At 36.8% G+C, this 21,554-nt stretch overlaps 1 protein-coding gene across 1 annotated transcript; it reads left to right on the top strand.

Moving 5' to 3' along the window:
* Positions 1-130: 130 nt before the first annotated feature.
* On the top strand, positions 131-19,979 carry msh4 (mutS homolog 4). Its single transcript, XM_079633373.1, has 24 exons — positions 131-232; positions 1,030-1,120; positions 1,341-1,426; positions 5,101-5,191; positions 5,700-5,819; positions 5,950-6,113; positions 7,479-7,589; positions 7,767-7,882; positions 8,310-8,483; positions 11,464-11,593; positions 11,686-11,728; positions 13,162-13,229; positions 13,737-13,811; positions 14,076-14,140; positions 14,405-14,574; positions 14,935-15,071; positions 16,255-16,358; positions 16,452-16,576; positions 16,717-16,917; positions 17,174-17,292; positions 17,544-17,672; positions 18,697-18,871; positions 19,488-19,576; positions 19,685-19,979. Exons 2-24 carry the CDS (start codon positions 1,048-1,050, stop codon positions 19,871-19,873), a joined length of 2,754 nt encoding a protein of 917 aa, XP_079489499.1. The 5' UTR covers positions 131-232; positions 1,030-1,047; the 3' UTR covers positions 19,874-19,979.
* Positions 19,980-21,554: the final 1,575 nt, after the last annotated feature.

Below are 21,554 nucleotides of genomic sequence, written 5' to 3'. Positions count from 1 at the left end.
AATGAAATCATAGCCTTTTGAAGTTTAATAACACGATTTATGGTTGTCCAAAATACCGTATAAGACGACGAGTTAAAATGATAATTAATGACTTTTCATGATTACGGGAGTCACGTGACTCCTGCCCGCTTTTTTCCCTCAGACCTTCATTCTCAAAATACCTTCCTTCCCGCTGCTAGTTGAGGCGCGAAAATTTAAAACCAGACGACCGTTAATCTGTTTGCTTCTGGAGGTGGGTAAAATGTATTTTTATACTATATAAAATACTTAAATGTGTAAAGAATGGTTGAATAAGTTTATAGTGAACACAAGTAGCAATATTACAAAAGAAATGGAAAGTAAATGCAGAGCAGGTGGTTGTAACAGAGTGGTGAGATAATCATTTACTTTTTATGAACAAATCCACTTCAGGACGTTATAATGAATGAAACGGTATCGTTAAAGCATTACAAAATACATAAATAAACAAGCTTCGTTGTACTTAATGTACTTAACTATTTGTGTAAACCACTATTTTACCATAAATGTGTCGAATTTGACGCGAATGTTACAGTAACGTTACCTACATTTAACAGTACAATAAATTTAACCACTAGATGGCGTAACAGCAAATCAACTCTAAATTGTAGCTGTTTATAGCAAAGTAGTTCCAGAAGATCTTTACCTAATGTAACTTTACCTCAAGGTGTGTAAATTGCTCAAAGCAAATCGTGTATTATACTTGTGTGATGAACGTGATTTAAATCAGATTTGAGGGGCAATACAGTTTAGGCTTGAAACAAGAGTTAGGTGCTAGTGTCTTTAATTTTTGTTGTTGTTATAATTTAAATATTATACTTAACAATTTACTAATATGCCTATAGTTTCTTTGACCTAGGTTAATTTTTTTCTTAATAATATCGAGTGGAAAGTGAAAGACATTAATTGAAACATCAGACTTTTTTTTTTTTTTACATTTTACAGCAAACAAAAGACCTAGGTTAATTTGGTTAATTTTCACAGTAATTATTTTTTCGTTATATTATAAAGGCCTGTGAAAGCATCCAGATGTTCTTCAGCAGCACTGAAGAGATGACGCCGGGTTCGAGCTCTGAGCCCAGGCCGAGCAGCAGCACTCCAGGTAACGTTAGTGTTTTACCCACACTCAATTGCAATATTTATTTATGTGTCTCCAATAAAGGAGTGCAACCGCAAACTTTCACCATGAATATATAAATACAAACAATACATATATCAATGCATAGAGTACAAATGACCGCCAATAATGATGGAGGGAACATATGGAGACAACATTAAAAATATAAATATTAAATTAATGATTTAATAATCTTTCTCCTTAGCTCAATGGCAGCTGAATATGAGAGGAGGAGCAGACAGGATCAGCTCTTCTGTGGGTTCATCTGGTGGTTACAGTAACAGCCGAGCGGTGAGCATCCTTTACTTTTTTTTATTTGTTGAACAAATCCATTTCAGGGTTTAAAGGTAGGGTAGGTCAGAATTGTCGAAAAAAAACTTTTATTCAAATTTGTTTAAACTGTCTTTATATACCAATGCATAATTAAAATGTAAGTACTCTGATAAAAAGAGTATAAAAATCGAGTGACTCTAGACCGTTTAATCTTCATTAAACACAGCTCATTAATTCCATTCACTCCCACCTAAAAACGGGTGCGCGACTGCGCGCACGTGGGCAGAGCCAGTAATAACGGCGGTAGTCATGGCGACGTCGAGTGACAGTCGCGCAAGCCAATCCTTTGATTCATCCCGAATGGAAATAATGAGCTGTGTTTAATGAAGATTAAACGGTCTAGAGTCACTCGATTTTTATACTCTTTTTATCAGAGTACTTACATTTTAATTATGCATTGATATATATAGAAAGTTTAATCAAATTTGGTAAAAAGTTTTTATATAAATCCTACCTACCCTACCTTTAACTATTTGTGAACTAATAATATTTTTGCCTTAAAAGAGTTGAATTTGATGCCCTAGCGAATATTACAGTACCTACATTTAACCACTAGGTAGCGTAATAGCAATTCAACTCTAAATGTTCGATTATAGCAAAGTCCCTTTAAATAGGGTGGGGCAATTTTTGAAAAAAATATATCACAATTATTACGACTATTCACGATTTTATTACGATTATTTTTTTATGATGGTTTTACTATTTTTCAAGTGACAAGAGCATTACAGCCAGTAATTTCCCTATTTTAAAAACAAAGCCTTACAAGGTATTCAAATATAAAATAAAAAAGAATGGCAGACATTTAGACCAAAGTGGCAAAGATAAAAAAATCTTTTGACTTTATAAAATTTTTTGAATAAAGACACACATCACATATCGAAAACATAATATACAAATGAAATAAAGAGTGTATTATTAAAAAAAATTTGGCTACAGTAGATGTATTTCAACAGTAACAGTACCATTCACGTAAGAAATTGAATGAATAAATCTATACATAAAACACTACATAGACTGATTCTTATTAAAGCCACTGTATTAAAGTTCTTCCCCCAAAAAGGAAAATTCTGTCATCATTTACTCACTCAAGTTGTTTGAAACCAAATGAGTTTCTTATTATTCTTTTGAAAATAAAAGTTATTTTGAAGAATTGTGGGCAACCAAACAGTTTCTGGTCCCCAGTGACTTCCATCCATGGTATATATTTTTCTTATAATGGCAGTCAATGGGGACCAGAAACTGGTTACCGTCATTCTTCAAAATATCTTCTTTTGTGTTCAGCCCAAGAAAGAAATGAATACAGGTTTGGAACAGTGAAACTTCAGTTAAAAGTGTGTAAATTGCGCAAAGCAAATCCTGTATTATATCTGTATATGATGAATGTGATTTCAATCCGATTTGAGGGGCAAGTTTACAGTTTATGTCAAGTTTAGCCTTACAACAAGGGTTAGGTGCTATAGATGGTATGCATTGACATCACTTTCTCGCCGAAACGCCCCCTCAGCCGGACTGAGTGGCAAAAGAGCTGCTGCGTGACTGGATTTAATAGGGGAAACTGCGAAAACACGAGTAAAACAAACGATTATCAGCTTAAACTAAAGGTTGGACTCTATATAATTTTTCTTACAATTTACCAAAGATCCAGTGATCCATGGATATTGACATGCAGCCAAGAATTGTGTTTCCTGACATTTATATGTGCCTGATTTTGACGCCGGGAAATACATACAGCAAATTTGTATTATAACGGAGTTGTTTCTATGATTTGAAACTGTAGCTCTCGGCAGTCTGTTAAAAAATATACCTCAGATATCTTGTCAAATCTAGTTGTACAGTAAATCGCAAAGCTCTTCCCATTTCAGATGTGTTTTGTGTTTTTCCCAGGATTCATGCTGAAGTCTTAACTAATTAATTGCATTTTCCCCAAGCTTGTAATCATCAATATTTAAATGTAGAATCACCTAATTAAATTAAACAACACAGGGAAAAAAGGAACAGAAAATAGCCCTATATTAACCATAATCAGATTTAACAGATTTTTTTTTTATATACTAATTATCAAAATAAAGTATAGTCCTACAAAGCTATTATTACCAGAGAAAGTGAGCAGGTAATTATACCATTGTTGCCCAGCATGGCTATACCAGCTCAATAGGGCTATTTCAAACAGAAGTCTACTACTGAGAAATTTCACGTTATTTGAGCGGACTTTGCTTTTCCAGTGCGTGATCAGTACATGATTGGAGCGTTTGGGCCATGAACGACAGAGCAGAACGCGCAGCGCAAACATGGAGCGGAACATTGAGCAGAGTGCAGCGCGCCCACACACACACACACACGGAACGGAGAGCGTGGCGCACACACGAAGCGGAAAAGACCCGCTCGTGAAACCTGATCGCAGAACACGGAGGGGTGGGCATATATTCGGCTTATATTCTCCGAGAAAAAAGGCAGAAAAAAACAACAACAAAAAAACGAAAATGCCATTTTCGGCCGAAAATTCTGAGAATCCAGCTTCTATGGTATTTGAATTCAGCTTTGCTAATTGTACACAGCATCTTTGTTTTGTCAAACGCGCCATCAGGCAACTTTTTAAATGCAAACATTCCTCCTAAAACTCATCATGACAGGGTTACTTGGTTCGGCACACTCATAATAGCAGCCGCAACAGGAAGTCATTAAAACGAGGCAAAAAAAGTGCTGCGTCAATTGACCGTTCGCAAAAGCCACGCCCCTTAGTTATTGTTACTACGCCCGTCAAACAATTGAGAACCAGACACATGGCTGGGTTGAGCTCCATACATTAAGTGATTGGTTTTGGAGTAATGCAGCAGACATATCCTCCAGGGCACGACAGAAAGTATAGACAGAATAGCGCACGGGAGCACATGACAAAACAGTTTTGTAAAATTATATATCAATCATTTTTATTTGATCATATAGGCTATCATTTTACAAAACTGTTTTGCGCATGTGCTCCCGCGCGCGCTATTTCAGTCACAACACTGCAATCAGAGGACGCGCTGAAACCATCAACTCTCGATGCTGTTCTCTTCATTCATAACTCGTAGCCGACTAAGAAGGATATATTTGTGTAAATAGTTGTGCAACTGCGCGAACTTTGTTTTGAAGTTTAATGTTTGAGTTCCAGAGGAATTTGTGACTGTGTACCTGTTCAACCACATCAAAGTTTAGTAAGTCCGTGCTTTTTCTCTTTTTTTTTCTCGTTTGCTGACTGATGAGGGGCCGCAGTGCCGTAGTGAAACGGTGTTTGTACATGTAGCCTATTTTTTAATAATAGTTGCAAGCAATCATAAAATACAGCAAGTTTTAGCCCGTGCAGACCTCACTGCCATAGGCGCATCGTTTCACTATCTTGCTGAAATCGGAATGTTTGACGGAGGTCCTTCTCCTTAGTTACAGTTGCTGAGCTAGGATTGGATGAGAACCGTTCGAGGGCGGGGTTTTGCGAACGGTCAATTGCGTTATTTTTAAAAAAACATCTCAAATTAATCGCAAATATTACATTTTAAATATTATACTTAGAAGTTTACTAATTTGCCAATAGTTACATTGACCTAAGTTAATTTGGTTGATTTTCACAGTATTTATTTTTTCGTTTTATTATAAAGGCCTGTGAAAGCAGCCAGATGTTCTTCAGCAGCACTGAAGAGATGACGCCGGGTTCAAGATCTGAGCCCAGGCCGAGCAGCAGCACTCCAGGTAGTGTTTTACCCACACTCAATTGCAATATTTATTTATGTGTCTCCAATAAAGGAGCTCAACAGCAAACTTTCACCATGAATATATAAATGCAAACAATAAACAGCTATGCATTAAGTACAAATGAAATGACCGCCAATAATTTTAGAGGGAACATATGGAGACATTAAAAATATATATTAATAATATATCACTTATTTATCAATTTATATTAAGTTTTAAGTGTTTCTGATAAAGTTTAAACATCTTTTTACTAATAATTCTCACCTCATGCACACTGATTTGATTGGTATACATTGGAATACATCACATCGAGCGTATCCCATACTGTGTAGTCGCCTCGTAGTAAACCCTCTGGTCCATCAGCTGCCGTTTGTTGTGTGCAGTGGAAAGGCACCTTCAGACTCTTGGGCCCCACTGCATATCGACCATCTGCAATCCTGATCAGTGGATAAGATGTGTGCATGAAAAGCCACATCAGTTAAATAGTCCTACTCTTTCTCCTTAGCTCAATGGCAGCTGAAAAGCAGTGGAATAGCAGACAGGATCAACTCCTCTGTGGGTTCATCTGCCCACTCCACACCTGCACTCTCACACCCTGGCCGAACCCCTCAGCGAGACCTCAACAGTACGCAACTAACTAATTAACTAACTTACACATTTTTCTGGATGGATGTCACTAGTCCTAATTAATTCCTTTGTTTTGAATGAATGTGCTAAATCAACTGATAACTCACTGTGCAACTCTTTTAATCTAGAGACAACGTCTTCATCTGCATCTACGTCTCATGCGTCCTCTGTGATAGTGGCTGTGGTGGAGGGACGTGGTTTAGCTCGGGGGGAGATTGGCATGGCCAGTATCAATGTCAAATACCCAGAGCTGGTGCTCTCACAGTTTGCAGACACTGGAACTTATGCTAAGGTAAAGATGCATCCATTCTCCAAACCACTTGTCCTCTGTAGGGTCACTGAATAGGTAAAGATGAAATCTGTTATTGTGAAAGCAGCAAACATTATTTTAAGTGATTAAAATAAAAGAATATGTTAAAAAAAGCAAAGAAATGCTACTAAACCATTCTACCTGTTATTTTATTATCAAACAATTTCATCCGCACATGTTTAATTATTTTTTTGTAATTTTTGACTAATATTTAATTAAAATGTCATAACTGGACCTTCTAGTGAAAATGGCAGACTTCTCTCTGGTGCAGAGAATGCAGGAATTCTCCAATCATTTAGTTGTTTCAGCTTATTTTAATGCTTGTTTTGTCTTAAATAAATTTAAGTCATCTTGAGGTCTACTTGGAAGTTTGAGGACCCCTGCCCCTGGTTGAGACCCACTAAAGATAATTTGCTCTTTGCTTAGCATTTTACTTTCATTTTAATTAAGTACATTTGTAGTGTAATTATAATATATATATATATATATATATATATATATATATACACACACACACACACAGGTGAAACTCGAAAATTTTGAATATCGTGCAAAAGTTCATTTATTTCAGTAATTCAACTTAAAAGGTGAAACCAATATATTATATAGACCCGTTACATGCAAAGTGAGATATTTCAAGCCTTTATTTGTTATAATTTTGATGATTATGGCTTACAGCTTATGAAAACTTCACAATATTCTAATTTTGAATTTGAGGTTTTCATAAGCTGTAAGCCATAATCATTAAAATTATAACAAATAAAGGCTTGAAATATCTCACTTTGCATGTAATGAGTCTATATAATATATTGGTTTCACCTTTTAAGTTGAATTACTGAAATAAATGAGCTTTTGCATGATATTCAAAGTTTTCGAGTTTCACCTGTGTGTATATATATATATATATATATATATATATATATATATATATATATATATATATATATATATATATATACATGTATATATAATACATATATACAGGGCTCTACACTGCGGCCGACTATAATAATTGACCAAAACTAACTGCGTGCGACTGTGAAAAAATACTTGGGCGCACCAGTGCGAGTGACCCGATTGATTCTCATGAATATAAGTAATACAATTGGAATAAAAAGTACAACTCCCAAAATACATCTACACTGAGCAACAGTTAAGTTTCGTACTGCGATCGTCTGCTTTTCATGCACTCAGTCAAAGACTTTGCTTCAGTCTGCAGTGCAAGTGCAAAAAACGTGTGCGACGACGGACTTGCAAAGCTAAGATAATGAGTTTTTGACAATTTAATGCAGTAGAGGACTATGCACTTTGTAAAACTGACACCAATGATTTTAAATGTTAATACAGGTAATTACTAAGCTGCATAACTTGATGCCTCTGGAGATTCTGATGCCAGACACTGCTAGTGTGAAAGGACAAGGAACAAAACTCTACAGCCTCATCACTGATACCTTTCCGGTAATCATACTTGTTTTTTTTACCTCTATCTCACTATAAATCAGGGTTGGGTGACTCGTACCATAGAGACTGTAAATTAGCACTATTGTCAGAGATTTTGCACACATTTTATTTAGCCTAAACCGAGTTTTAGAATTAGAATCTGAGTGCAGAATATTTCCTTTTTTACCTGTGCAGTCAGTCACATTCACTCCTGTTCTGAGGAAGTACTTCAATGAGAAGAAGGGCCTGGAGTACATACAGCAGCTCTGTGTCCCTGAGTTCAACACTGTGCTGATGGAGGTGCAAACCAAGTAAGCCCTTCATCTTAATGATAAACTTGGGTTTTATGCATTTCAAGGGATGTTTTTGTTTTAGTTCCAGGATTTTGGATATACATAAGATTTGTAGTGATGCACTAGTATAAGAAATCCACCTATATGGACTCAAGATAGGCATTATCTCAGAGGTGACCTTTCACTGTGACAGTGGGAAATATTGACCTGTTTCAGTTCCATTTCATACGAGATATATGAATGTATTTCAATAAATATAATAATTAACATATGTAAGACAGTAGTGCAAAACTCAGTTCCTTGGTGTGTTTTATTAGGGTTGAAGCTAAACTCTGCAGGGCTATGGCCCTCCAGGAACTGAATTTTGCATCCCTGATTGTAAGACGTATCATTAGGATGAATATGACTAAAACAATAACAAATAAATCACGTTGTCTGTCTATAGATACTACTGCCTGGCATCTGCATCTGCCCTACTAAAATATTTTGAGTTTGTTCAGAACTCAATATATGCTCCTAAGTCACTGAAAGTGGTCTTCACTGGCAGTGAGCAGACAGCCATGATTGACGCGATATCAGCCAGCAACTTGGAACTAGTAGTGAACCACAGACATCACAGGTTAGAAATTAAATACACAGAGCATTATCTCTCTGCAGTTTTAAGTTGACCTGCACACAGTGGCCCTCATTTATCAATCTTGCGTCAAAACGGGCGTATATGTTGGCGTAAGATTATGCTTACACTCCTCTCACCGCCTGATTTATGAAGCTGTACGTACCTTTGAAATTCAGGTGTACGCAATACCTGCCTCTTGATAAATGCCGCGGCTGAAAACGATCGTCATTAGATTAACACGCCCCTATATATTCACGTCTCCGCCTCCCCCACGCCCTCATTTTACGCCATGGACACACGGAAGACGGCAAAGAGGAGAAACTTCTCCGGTAGAAATCCAGTTTAAATCGCTGTTTGGTTGAGCAAATTACCTATCACAATGCATTATTTTACAGCACGTGTTTTGAAACTATTAGCGTTGAATTTCGCATGACGTCACATGTAATGGGGTGTACAATAGTGATGATGATGTGAATAATTGCATGACAATTTGTAATATTCTTCTTATTAGTATTATGATTTTGATTATTAATGACGCTTATTGTTATTTAGAAGAAGAATGTCTTTGTTATTATTATTATTTGTATTATTATTATTATTATTTAAAAGAAGAAGAATGTCATTTTAATTATTTTGTCAGTCTGAATTATTTTTTGGTCACTGAAAGCCTTTCATTACTGAACCCAGTCCCGTGCGCACCTGCCGGGCTTAACTCACAAAAATAAACACTGAAGTTTATTATTTCTATGTTGTTGTTTTTTTACAGTGGGTCATAATATATCATATCTTTAGTTTGTCAGTGCATTTTGTGGTGTTAGGAATTGTTTTTCTGCGCATTTCAGCACTAACTCAAAACGTGCGTACATGTACACCACCTCCTGAGCTGGCGTAGGATTTGAGCGTGCCGTACGCCAACGTCCATATTGATAAATCGCAAAGTCTCCGTGGTTTTGGGTGTACGCCAGGTGTACGCTGGAAATTTGGTGTACGCACTTTTCATAAATGAGGGCCAATCTCTTTTACAGAATTCCCCAGATAACTCCACAGATTTCAATAGAATTTGAACACCTGTCATCCACAAAGATCTACACATCCTCTGCCCCAAGATCAGCTCCATTTCATACAGTTTATTATATTTAAATACACACAAAGAATGTAAAAAAACTCACAGATTTCATTTTGGTGACAGAAGTGACAGTTAATTTGTTCTGCTTTTAAAGCTATGTACACATCATTTAAAAAAATAGATTTTTTTTTTCCTCTCTCCCTCTTGCTACGACATCTCTTCTCGGCCCTGTTTACACCTGGTATTTAGATGCGTTTTGGTCTATTGGATCACAAGTTGGCCTAGATAAAGGAGACACATACTCGTTTACCGATAGTATTTTTGGTGTAGACCAAAAACTTTTGTCCACGTTCAATCACTTCCGTTCTGATTTCTTCGAGGGGAGGGTCAATGGGTTGGTAAATGTATGGGCTTTTTCAGATCTTTCGATTTAATAGACATAATAAGCTCGCGCAATTTACACATGACTGAAGACGATGGAAAAACATACGGAGAGCAGCAGCTTTCATTTCTGCTCTGATAGCCACAAGACCACTCTAGGGTCTTTGACCCCGAACTTCGTTATTCGAATATAATTCGAATATTTAAAAAAATTATGATATTCGAACGAATATAAGGTAGCCTTTAATATTCGAACCTGTTATGGCCATTATTTTTTGTTAATGTGTTTGCTTGTAAACTTTGTTTTCAATTCAGATTCTGAGACATTTTCACGTCTGGTGAAGTTGTGAATCGCGAGCTCATTAGCAAGGTTAAGTATGGATACATTCTCTCTACATGAATCAAAGAAATTATAGCATATTTTCAATTCAAAAAGGGAAAATTTAATAATAATAAAAAAGTTGAATAATTTGCGTCACCGGATACTGTCAGTAGTTGAACATTTCTATTGTAAAACAGTTGTCAAATATTAAATGTTTATCTACTTACATTTTACCAGGTATTCGTTCACTGTTAACATCCTTCTGTGAACAGTAAGCCCTGGCTTCTTTAATCATTCTGACATTGATGAGCTAGACCGCTGAACTTTTGGTCATCATAACAACAAACAAAGTGGTGCGTAATGGAGTGCATCAGAGTAGCATCAAGAATATCAAATACATTGCCGTGAATCTTTTATTTGCATCTTAAGTTTATTGCCAATAATAATGACAGGTTTGCGAAAAGTGTAGAACTCGGTGAGATCGCGCAAAACACATCTTCAGCACATCTTCACAGGGGCTTTACTAAAACCATTCTGGGTTATGCCCCCTTAGCCCAGCCCTAGCGCCGCCCCTTTAATGGTCAAAATATTATTAATAAATATTAGAATATATTTGAATATTAATATAAAAAAAAACGAACTTCGCATATGATTTTTGGGCAAAAGTCAAAGCCCTAGACCACACCACCGAACACTGTGAGTACGTGTTAGAAATCAGGAATGGTGAGAGAACATTGTACTTGTTACGTTTATCATCTTCAAACCAAATTTGAGTGTGCAGCTAAGTTTAAATCCTGTCTGTCAAACGTGCTTTCCCATAATATTTATGCATCAGGTCAGTAGTCGGAGAGCAGACGGTCTTTTGTGGCTGTTCAAACACATTCGACCACATGAGCGTTTACACTATGAAAGCAATCCGTTCGAATGCGTTTTCGACTACCTCTGGAAGTGGTCGAAAGTGGACAAGCTCAAAACATTTTAGACTCCCGCTTACACCCGTATTTAGCGTCATCCACTTGTGATTCGATCGACAAAACACATCTTAATACCAGGTGTAAACAGAACCCTCTTCTCTGATGATGTGTTTACTGGCGTGAGGGCCCTACATTTTTCTTGCCACTTCATTCAGATATATGTCATTATAAGGAAGAAAAGGCTAAAACTTCTGTTTCATGCAGACTTTAATGTCAGTAACCGTATGCTGTTATATGCAGAAGTGAGCATACTCTGTTTGGGGTCTTAAACTACACTAAGACTCCCGGTGGGGAGCGGCGGTTACGCTCCAATATTCTTGAGCCCCTGCTGGATGAGGTCACTATCAACTCACGTTTGGACACCATAGAGGTGATCACCTGTTATCTGTATGTTTTTTTTCTCTCACTCAGTTATTTCTCTCACTCATTAATTAAATAATCTTCTCTTTGATTCATTTCCAGGAGCTGTTGCGGAATGAAGAGCTCTTCTTTGGTCTGAAGAATGGTAAATAATACTACATTTTATTTGTCAGTTTTAGAGACTTTGTTTCAGGCTGTTTTTCCTCCTGGTTTTACTCTTCGAAGCTGCAGTTTCGGATGATTAAGAGTTTATTAGGTCTGTATTGCACCACATGTGTAAGCAGCATGTAAGTGGTTTGCAACAGCAGGCTGATGTTGCGCTTTCACACTAATGGTGTTTCTACTGTGTAACAGAGCAATACAGAAATAATGTTATTTTAGTAACTGTATTGAGTATTCAACCATGGCTATCAGGAGTGGTCCACTGAGAATTGTGGAAAACTTGATCGTCATGAAATCTAATTTACATGAGGAGGGAGCCATATTTACATTTAGAGATGCACAGATTGATCGGCTGTTGACCGAAATTGGCCGATTTTCACGTGATCGGCCATGACCGGCCGGTCAGTCTGACATATGCTGATTTTATGCCGGTCAAATTCACTCGGGAGCCGCATGATTAACATTGTGCAACATCAGCATCACACGTGCACACGGAACGCACATGTAGGAAACCTCATGAATTACAGGAGTTTCACACCACAAGCGCGTATTTCTTTTGGCGTGCATGTTAATCAATGAGTGCATTCACACCGGGAGCAGGAGCAGCGCGTGAGCAGCTGCGAAGCGGGGGTTTCGGCGCCGAGTCTATTTTTGCTGCGCTGCTCACGCTCAATTAAAGTGAAAGCATACTTTTGATGGACAAAATAAATATAATTTCACACAAAAAGTGCCCAAAATGCACAAAATTTGCATGTCTATTGTGTTTTAACAAGAACTGGAGTAGGCTATGTCAGAAAAGAAAATGAAGACTCAAAAATATTTATAGAAAATTTACCCATTTAAACTTGTTTTTATTATTCAGTTTAGGTCAAATTATATGATGTTTTATAAAAAAAAATATTAGTGTGTGCTGTAAAGTTGTTAGACAAAATGAAATCGGAATCGGCTTATATTGGTATCGGCAGGTCAAACTCAATGAAAAATCGGAATCGGCCTAGAAAATTGTAATTGCATTTCTATTTACATTCAGCTATTAGCCTAATTACAAACCCAAACTCTACAATTTTTGTAGTCAAGTATTGAGTATTGACACACACACACAAACACACAAAAAAAAACACACAAGAAAAACAGGTTCCGTACCAAAACTTAACAGCGTATCCTGCAAACTGTTAACATGGGTGCTAAAATAAATATGCACTGCACTGCTTACTTGCTGCTTATGTGTGCAGTGTGAAACAGGCCTCACTTGTTATTGAGCAATTTGTTGGTGATCTTAATAGCTCTTAATTTCCTTGATCACACCTGCCTAGAATTTCACCCACAATCATAATGTATTAATGTTTACCTGATGCCTAAATATTTGCCTGGCACCACTCCATGGTGGGACATTATTGATGTTGTGTTTATTCACAGCCATTGCACAGTTCCTGGATATAGATGAGCTGCTGTCTGCTCTTGTTCTGGTCCCAAAGCAAGAGACGGTACGCATAGGAAACACATTTTCCAGAGTACTGAACTTAAAGGGGTTGCTTTCTTATGAGGGTGATGGGGTGGGTGATTGATTTTGCTAATTTTTAACATTCATTTTAATTTAGATTATCATTGGTGAGAGAATTTTACACTGAAAGTAACCTACAAATGGTAACATCTAAATTAACTGGTTTTAAGTAAAAAATAATATTAAACATCACTGAATCAACCTAAATACGTTCATTTATACCAATTAAACTATTTTTATGAGATGAATCAGGTAAAAATATCTCTTTAAGATTTAACAAATGCAGGTTATACATTTGTACATTATAGTTAAGTAGCAGGCACAATTCAGTAGATTATAGACTACATCCTTTAGCAAGAGAGACATTTGGCTTATAAATTCAAGCTTTTCATCTTCAAAATGACTTTTAAACCATTGTTGTTTGAATTAGTGACCCTCAATAGTTTAACTGCTGTTAATAATCTTTTTGTTTTAATGTTTTTTCATGTAGGTACCGGTGGCTGAAGCAAAAATAACGCAAATAATTAAGCTAAAGCACATTCTAGAACTGGTCCCATCACTGAAGGTAACTTGGGCATTTAAAAAAAATAATAATACTGTCAAACAGTACTTTAATACTCAAAATCATTAAAAGTACTGTACAGAATCTGCAAAGAACATATTTTAACTCAACTTTTTATGCTTTCATCTACCAATGAGAGCAGTAGCCATCTCACCTCAGTGTAAAGTCAACATTAAATCAGAATTGACATTATTTAGACATGAAATCACATTTTTTACATTTTCGTCATTGTAAGTAATGTTACCAAGTAAATTTCTCCCTGATAAGGCGATGCTGCAACATTCCAGAACACCCTTGTTGGAAGCATATTGTAGCTCACTTGAAGACAGCAGGTAATAAGTTTTACACACTTAGCTAGGTGAACTATTTGAATATGTGATGACATCTTGCACTGACCATTTTAGTTAAACAAGAAAGAGTCTGATTTGATGATGTGTTGTGCATACAGCAATAACACAGGAGGCACAAAGAGTGCTATGTATGTCTAAAGAGTTCAATCAGCACTTTCATATGTGCATTTGATGGTTTAGTTCTAGTGTGCAGCTAATCAGGTTTTACTATTTTATCTTCAACGTTTCTCATTTGTGTTGGATTAGGTTTAACAGCATTCTGGATCTGATCAAATCACTGATTAATGATGACACCAGCTATATGAAAGGCAGTTTGACCATGCGCACACAAAAGTGCTATGCTGTGCGGCCCAACATCAGCGAATTCTTAGATATTGCAAGACGAGCCTACACAGAGGTGATCGATGACATAGCAGGTGAGCTCCTTAACTTTAGTGGACTATGGCTAAAGGATATGAAGGTTATTGTGAATTACTAATTCATCTGCAATAACCACACCGCCACAACATGTTAAATTACCATTAAATAGTTGTATTATTTAATTTTAGTTCCTGAGGTCAACTCTTAATGTTCATTAAATTCATAATTTAAAAATGTTTGTATGTTTGGTGTTGTAAATGTGGTTGGCCTTGTGTGCATATGTTCAAATGAAATGCCACAATCGGTTATGCAGTCCATATAGTTTGTGATTAATCAGATCTTTCCAAATTCCATCCTGTTTATATGTTAGTCATGAACATTAGCATTATTTATGTGTATGTGTTGTTGATGATCAGAACTGGTGGCTCAGCTTGGAGAGAAGTACAGCCTACCCCTCCGAACAAGTTTCAGCAACACACGTGGCTTCTTCATTCAGATGAGGCTGGAAGGTGTGGTCTTACCTGCGGGGAAGTTACCAGAAGAGTTCATCAAAGTGAGCGAAGACATTAACTTAAAAAGATGATTGAATGTTTTCATAAGTGTTTTTAGCTGTCACCGTCCCGTATACGGGACGCCTACGTTTACTTCACTATATTACAATTAAATCCTAAATTAATCATGACAAACTATATATTGTTGGAAAGGTCTAAGACTCCTTAATAGATATTTCAGCACTGTTTTTTGTTACAAATTATACAGGAACAGTAATAGATGAATTTATGACGAGCGCACCGCAAAAAAATCTACATAATAACAGGAGTTCTGACCTTTGTCACAAAGAGTCGACGTACACACTTTTAATAATTTAAATGTTGGTTTTCATGCTAAAATTTCATAAGAAAACATATAATCTAGTATTTGTCAATAAAAAATTATAAAATAATATTTTCTAAAAAGTATAATATATATATTATTATGTAACATATCTGTATGCATGTAAGATAAACAGTATAATCATTGACAAACATGATTACCCTATAAAGCCTTTATCATATTTGATAAGGACATTTCTAATGCCTTTAAATGATCAACACTGCTGAAAAACCTTTTGTGGGCAATGTAACCAAAATATTTATTTCTTACAGTGTAATTAGTAATATAGAGTATATATATAAACTTACCTGCCACTTTATTAGGTTCACCTTGCTAGTACCGCCAGTTGGACCGCCTTTTGCCTTCAGAACTGCTTTAATTATTTGTGGCATTGATTCAACAAGGTGCTCAAACATTTTGCAGAGATTTTGGTTCATATTGTCATGATAGCATCAGACAGTTGCAGACAATTTGACTAACAAATATGTCTATGTCTCTTTAGCTTTATCGTGTTTTGGTTTAGTTTTCCCTCCTCCCATTTTGCCTGTCTTCCTTGGTCATTAGTTTCGGATCAATCCCACACTTGTTTCTAGTCTGGTTAATTAGATCCCAATGTGTATATAAGCCCTTGGTTTCCTCGGTTGTTAGTTTGGTCTTGTTTGTGTTGTGTAGCTTCTGTCCTGATTCTTCTGCAAATTTTTTATTAAAAGTCTCCTGTTTTTATTTGAATTTGTGTTTTTAACTACGGTACATTATATGTAGCTTAATTAATTATATTTTCAGACTATTATTTCATATGTCAGGCTTTACAGGATTATAGTGTTGAATAGCAAGTGTTAATGGGCTTAACCTCAATACTATAGGTGACCAGACAGAAGAGCAACTGCTCGTTCAGCACTGTAGACCTCATGAAAATGAATGACCACTGTGAGGAGGCTTTGAAAGACATTTTTCACATGTCTTATGTGTGAGTATATGGTAGCTCAATGTAAAATGACTAGTGCAAGAATATTTTTTTTTAAATAATTTTTGTCATATATGGTATTTATGTGCACTGCAGGGTTGTGTCCAAGTTACTGAATGAGGTCTATGAACACATCCACTGCCTGTACAAACTGTCTGATGCTGTGTCAATGCTGGACATGCTGCTCTCTTTGGCTCACGCCTGCACTGTCTCAGATTACGGTAATGTTAAGCGCCATATAGGCATAAATGTTATTACATTTATGTGAGGACAACATTTTTTTTAGATACACCTTCTTTAGATACTGACAGCATTGATTTCTTTTTTATTACTTAATAACTTAAGTATTTGTTTCCTTCAGTGCGTCCTGAGTTCACTGATACATTGGCAATAAAGCAGGCTCGCCACCCCATCCTGGAGCGCATTTCTGGGCAACAATCCATCTCCAACAACATCTACATCTCTGAGGGAAGCAATTTTGTGATCCTAACAGGCCCCAACATGAGTGGCAAGTCCACCTACCTTAAGCAGGCGGCCCTCTGCCAGATAATGGCTCAGATAGGTACATAGAGTTGCTATTATAAAAAATTATAATATTTGTTTGGTACTTGTTTAGTACTCTTTTGGTCACTAGATCACTCTATTATTCCCATACTTGCAAACACCACTAGTATAGAGTAAGTCTGTGTGGGTAATTAGCAGGTTTGGGGTAGGTTCTAGGTCTAGGATAATGGATTAATTTGCATGATTTAGCACCAGCTGTCTTCTAGTCCTGTGGGATCAAAACAACTTTATTCAGAATGCTTTCTTTGTCCCAGGATCCTTTCTGCCTGCGGAGTACGCCTCTGTTCGTATTGCGGATCAGATATTCACCAGAATAGGAGTAGACGATGACTTTGAGACCAACTCTTCCACATTTATGGTTGAGATGAAAGAGGTAAATTGTGGAAGAAACGGTTTTATACAGCTAATCAAGAACATTTTATTGATATTCCATCAATGAAACCTTAAAGTATAGTATCAAGTCATAAAATTCCATGTAACTTTCTACTACACGTGGTCTTGGTATGTATCAATAAATAGCTACACATTACTTGTATATAGAGGCATATACAGATAGGTCTGAAGCAAGTCTCATATGCAGTTAAAAAAGTATTTTCTCATTTAAATGCTTAACTGCACTCTTAGGTGTCTTACATCATTCACAATGCAAGCAACAAGTCACTTATCATTATTGATGAGCTGGGCCGAGGCACCAGTCCAGAGGAAGGCATTGGTATCTGCCACAGTATCTGTGAATTCCTCATCAATATTAAGGTGCAGTATTTTTTTTATCAAGAGTATATTTGAATAACAAATGTGATGCGATCTGGGAAAACCCATCACATGGTGAAATTTGACCTCTTACAGGCTTTGATACCATATTAAAGCTGGTTTCAAGCCCTTTCCAAATCTGTTTTTTATTTCTTTCGTTTGTTGGTAACAAAAGTTATGGTTATCTGAAGTTGGCTGATCGCTAAGATTTTCAGGAACGGAATTTCGAGTAAAACAGGTTTAATTAACTGTCACTTCCTGCTAGCGGGACAATTGGCACTCTTTTTATTGCCTTTTTTTCATATAACATATTTTAGTAATCATCATTGATTAGGTGTCATTCAAAAGCTTACGAACTCAAAATTCATCCTGTGAAAACCGTTTTGAAATTGGACGATTGAGTGGCGAGCAAGATCTTTATAGCGAGCAGCTACTTCAAACCTCGTTGTTCTCTTGTGCTACGCTCCTCATCTCACGATAACGTTGGATAAAATTTTTTTTAAACTTGCGTGCCGTTGTAGTTTACACAGGACTGGCGTAAAATGTGCATTGATATACCTTTATTTTAGATGTTATGTGGTTTATTTTAATAGGTAAACTGTCTTTGTAGTGTTAGGAGATAGAGAGCTATGGGTGATTTGTTTCATCTACTTTTTTTGCACCTCCGCCGTGCGTGTTCTTAAAGAGAAAGACAATCTTTTCAGCTTGCCACTATAAATCGCTATTTTTCTGCACCAAACTAGTGAGTTTTGCCAAGATATATTCAGAGATGATAGACAAGATATAGTTATAGAACAAGTTATAGAATAATTATTTAATGAAAACCCAATTTTGACAAAAAAAACTGACATTCAACCTATTTTTAGACCTTACTGAAAACGTACCAGTGCAACATCCGACGGGTTTTCCCAGATCGCATCACAAATATAAATAAATATTCATATATATCAAACATACTTGATCGGTTATTCTAACATGGCTCGACTCACAGTATTTACGTAAGTGGCTAACAAAACTTGTGCTGTAGGCCTTCACGCTCTTTGCCACGCACTTTCTTGAACTGTGCCAGTTGGAAACTCTTTACCCCAACGTGGAGAACCAGCACATGCAGGTCCAGCACGTCCGCGCAGGAGATGGTAGAGCAGAAAAGGTGGTCTACACATACCAGCTCAGCCGAGGACATTCAGAGGAGCGCAACTATGGTGGGTTAAGACTATTCCAAGCTTTTCTAAACTATATAATCTATTCTATGACAATTTATTGTATGGTGGTATAGTATTATATAAGTCACATTTGCAAATCTGTTGAACGTGTGGAATAAGTGAAGCCAACACATTTTCTGCGTTCCAATTCACATACTATCTGTTCTAAATAGTATTCGAAATTAGAATTAGTGTGTTCCAAAATCATAGTATTTTGAAATGAGTGTTCCAAAGATACCCGGATGGTCTACTCTTTCCGGTTAGACTCTGAAGTTTTTATGACAGCCACCATTTAAATGTTTATATTTCATATAACTTTATTATTATACAAATATAAAAATGTTATACAAATCAGTTGATTTTTACATTCAATATTATAGTAGGCTAATGAAGCCTAGTAGGCTACAACTGACTCCCATAGTACAGCATTAGTTAAGAGATTTGTTTTCCTTGAGAACATTTGCCATGTATTGTACCTGATATCCAAAATAATCAACATTGAATCGAAATCTAATCGAATTGCAAGCTTGTGAATTCGAAATCGAATCAAATTGTGAAATCTGTGTCCATACCCATCCCTAGCATAGTATAAGTATGCTGTCTGCTGTTTGTTTAGGTATAAGAGCAGCAGAGATGACCAATTTGCCACCAGAAGTTATTGAGGAGGCCAAAACGATCGCAGCTACAATCAGCCAAAAGCTGTGGGTATGTTATGATTCATGAATTATATATTCTAGAGGTACAGGATAAAAATTATATACAGATAGCCTGCAGAGTTAGTTACCTTATATATCTCCATTGTCTTGTCCACAGGCCAAGCATTATAGTGACCCTGCCACTCGCAAACAAAGGGCAGACCATCGTCTAGCCACCAGACTGCTGCAGGCGGCCCGTAACTCACGGTTGGACCCAGAGAGCCTACGCCAGTACCTGAAGGGCTTGAAACGACAGTATGAGGCTGAAATTCAAAATGCTACAGAGTCAATAGAGATGGAGGAGTGAGGTCTGGGGTGAGAAATGGGTTGGTGGGGTAGGGACATTTAAGAAGATATTATGTTCGTGGAAAATTTATAAATTACACTTCTTGAACAAAGTCAAGGAAGTTGTTCCTCATAGACATATATATATATATATATAAAATATATTTATTTTTTAATTCCAAGTTGTTTATAAAAGTGTTTTTTCACAGTGCAAGTTTAGATTGTTCAACTATTCAAATAAAATGTTATTTTAAACTGAGGCCAAAACCATATGAGTCCATGTGTTCCACTTTGAGGTGATATAAACCAGTGGTTCTCAACTGGTTTGGCCATTATGCACCTCTTGATCTCTCTTCTGATCACAAAAACTAGGCATTTAAAGATACAATATGTAATTATTTTTGCCGCTAGGGGTCGCTAACCTCTTACAATAACAAAGGCGTAGCTTGATGACGCAAAATTTCCTGCGGAATTATGGAACTTGTCGTCATGCTGAAGGATCTAATAATGTTTATGGATGAGTGAATACATTGATGTTTTTATCATGACTGTGGTTGAAGCAGGGCGCGATTGCTAATAATGGACAGATATCATCGCCACACACACAAGTCCTGCGGATAATAAGGAATAAGGACGTTGAAAACGCCACGCTGATATTCATCCTCGTTTTAGTTCTCCTTTTGTCCCAAAGTCTGCTTGCCATGGTCCATAATGTTTGAACGAAACAACAACAGCGTGCAGCTAGACATTACGCACTACGCAGTTGTCCACGTCCGTCGCCATGGTTACTATGGCAGTACTATGAGCGGAAATCAGGGATAACGGATATTACGTCAGTGACAGGCGACAAGTGAACAGGGATTCCGGGACGGCCAATTATTTAAAATTGGAATGTCTCTGAAATTAAAAATCTTTGGGAACTTTTGGGATATTGTAAGTACTGAAGGAAATATATCACACTGTGCAAGTGATTTTTGGACCTTTAAATATCATCTTACTAAGACATGTTATTGGGAGATATAGGCCTGGTTTCACAGAGAGAGCTTAGTTTAAGCCAGGATTAGACCTTAGTTCAATTAGGATATTTAAGTAGCTATTATAAATGTGCCTTAGAAAAAGAAAGAAAACATTACTGCTGGTGTGCATCTTATGACAAAACAAGAGAGGCTGCTTACTGCAGAGAAAATGGGTGGAGCTTATGTCTCCTCGCTAGACGTCCAGCGCGGAAAGGCAAGTGTAATTTGGGCCTAATGGGTGAAGCTAGAATATCCAACCGTACCCTAACCCAGGGGTGTCAAAACTCGGTCCTGGAGGGTCACTGTCCTGCAAGGTTTAGCTCCAGCTTGCCTCAACACACCTGTCTGAAAGGTTCTGGTATCCCTAGTAAGAGCTTGATTAGTTGGTTCAGGTGTGTAATTGGGATTGGAGCTAAACTTTACAGGACAGTGGACGTCATTTGATTCTGCAGTGAGTACCACTTGCAAAACAATGGCACTGACATATTTGTAAGATATTCCAGAGGAGGTTGCTTTTGGTTAAAACCGCTCAAACATTCATTTTAGTTTTGGACTATACGCTTAAACCTCGTCTGTGAAACCGGGGGATTGAGTGACAAATGATATTTATATACATTTTATGTAACTACACTGTTATAAAGATTTCATTGATTTACAAAATTTCATCTTACTTTTGGCCATACAAAT

This window comes from Phoxinus phoxinus (genome assembly GCF_949152265.1).
Source record: "Phoxinus phoxinus genome assembly, chromosome: 13".
Taxonomy (NCBI): Eukaryota; Metazoa; Chordata; class Actinopteri; order Cypriniformes; family Leuciscidae; genus Phoxinus; species Phoxinus phoxinus.
This window is presented reverse-complemented; position numbering and strand designations above follow the sequence as displayed.

Bases quoted from the DNA above. Each gene is read 5' to 3' on its own strand.
- msh4 (XM_079633373.1), top strand. From the start codon at position 1,048: ATGTTCTTCAGCAGCACTGAAGAGATGACGCCGGGTTCGAGCTCTGAG. The intron at 15,072-16,254 runs GTGAGCGAAGAC...TCAATACTATAG, and splicing joins TACCAGAAGAGTTCATCAAA to GTGACCAGACAGAAGAGCAA. The intron at 16,918-17,173 runs GTACATAGAGTT...TCTTTGTCCCAG, and splicing joins CCAGATAATGGCTCAGATAG to GATCCTTTCTGCCTGCGGAG.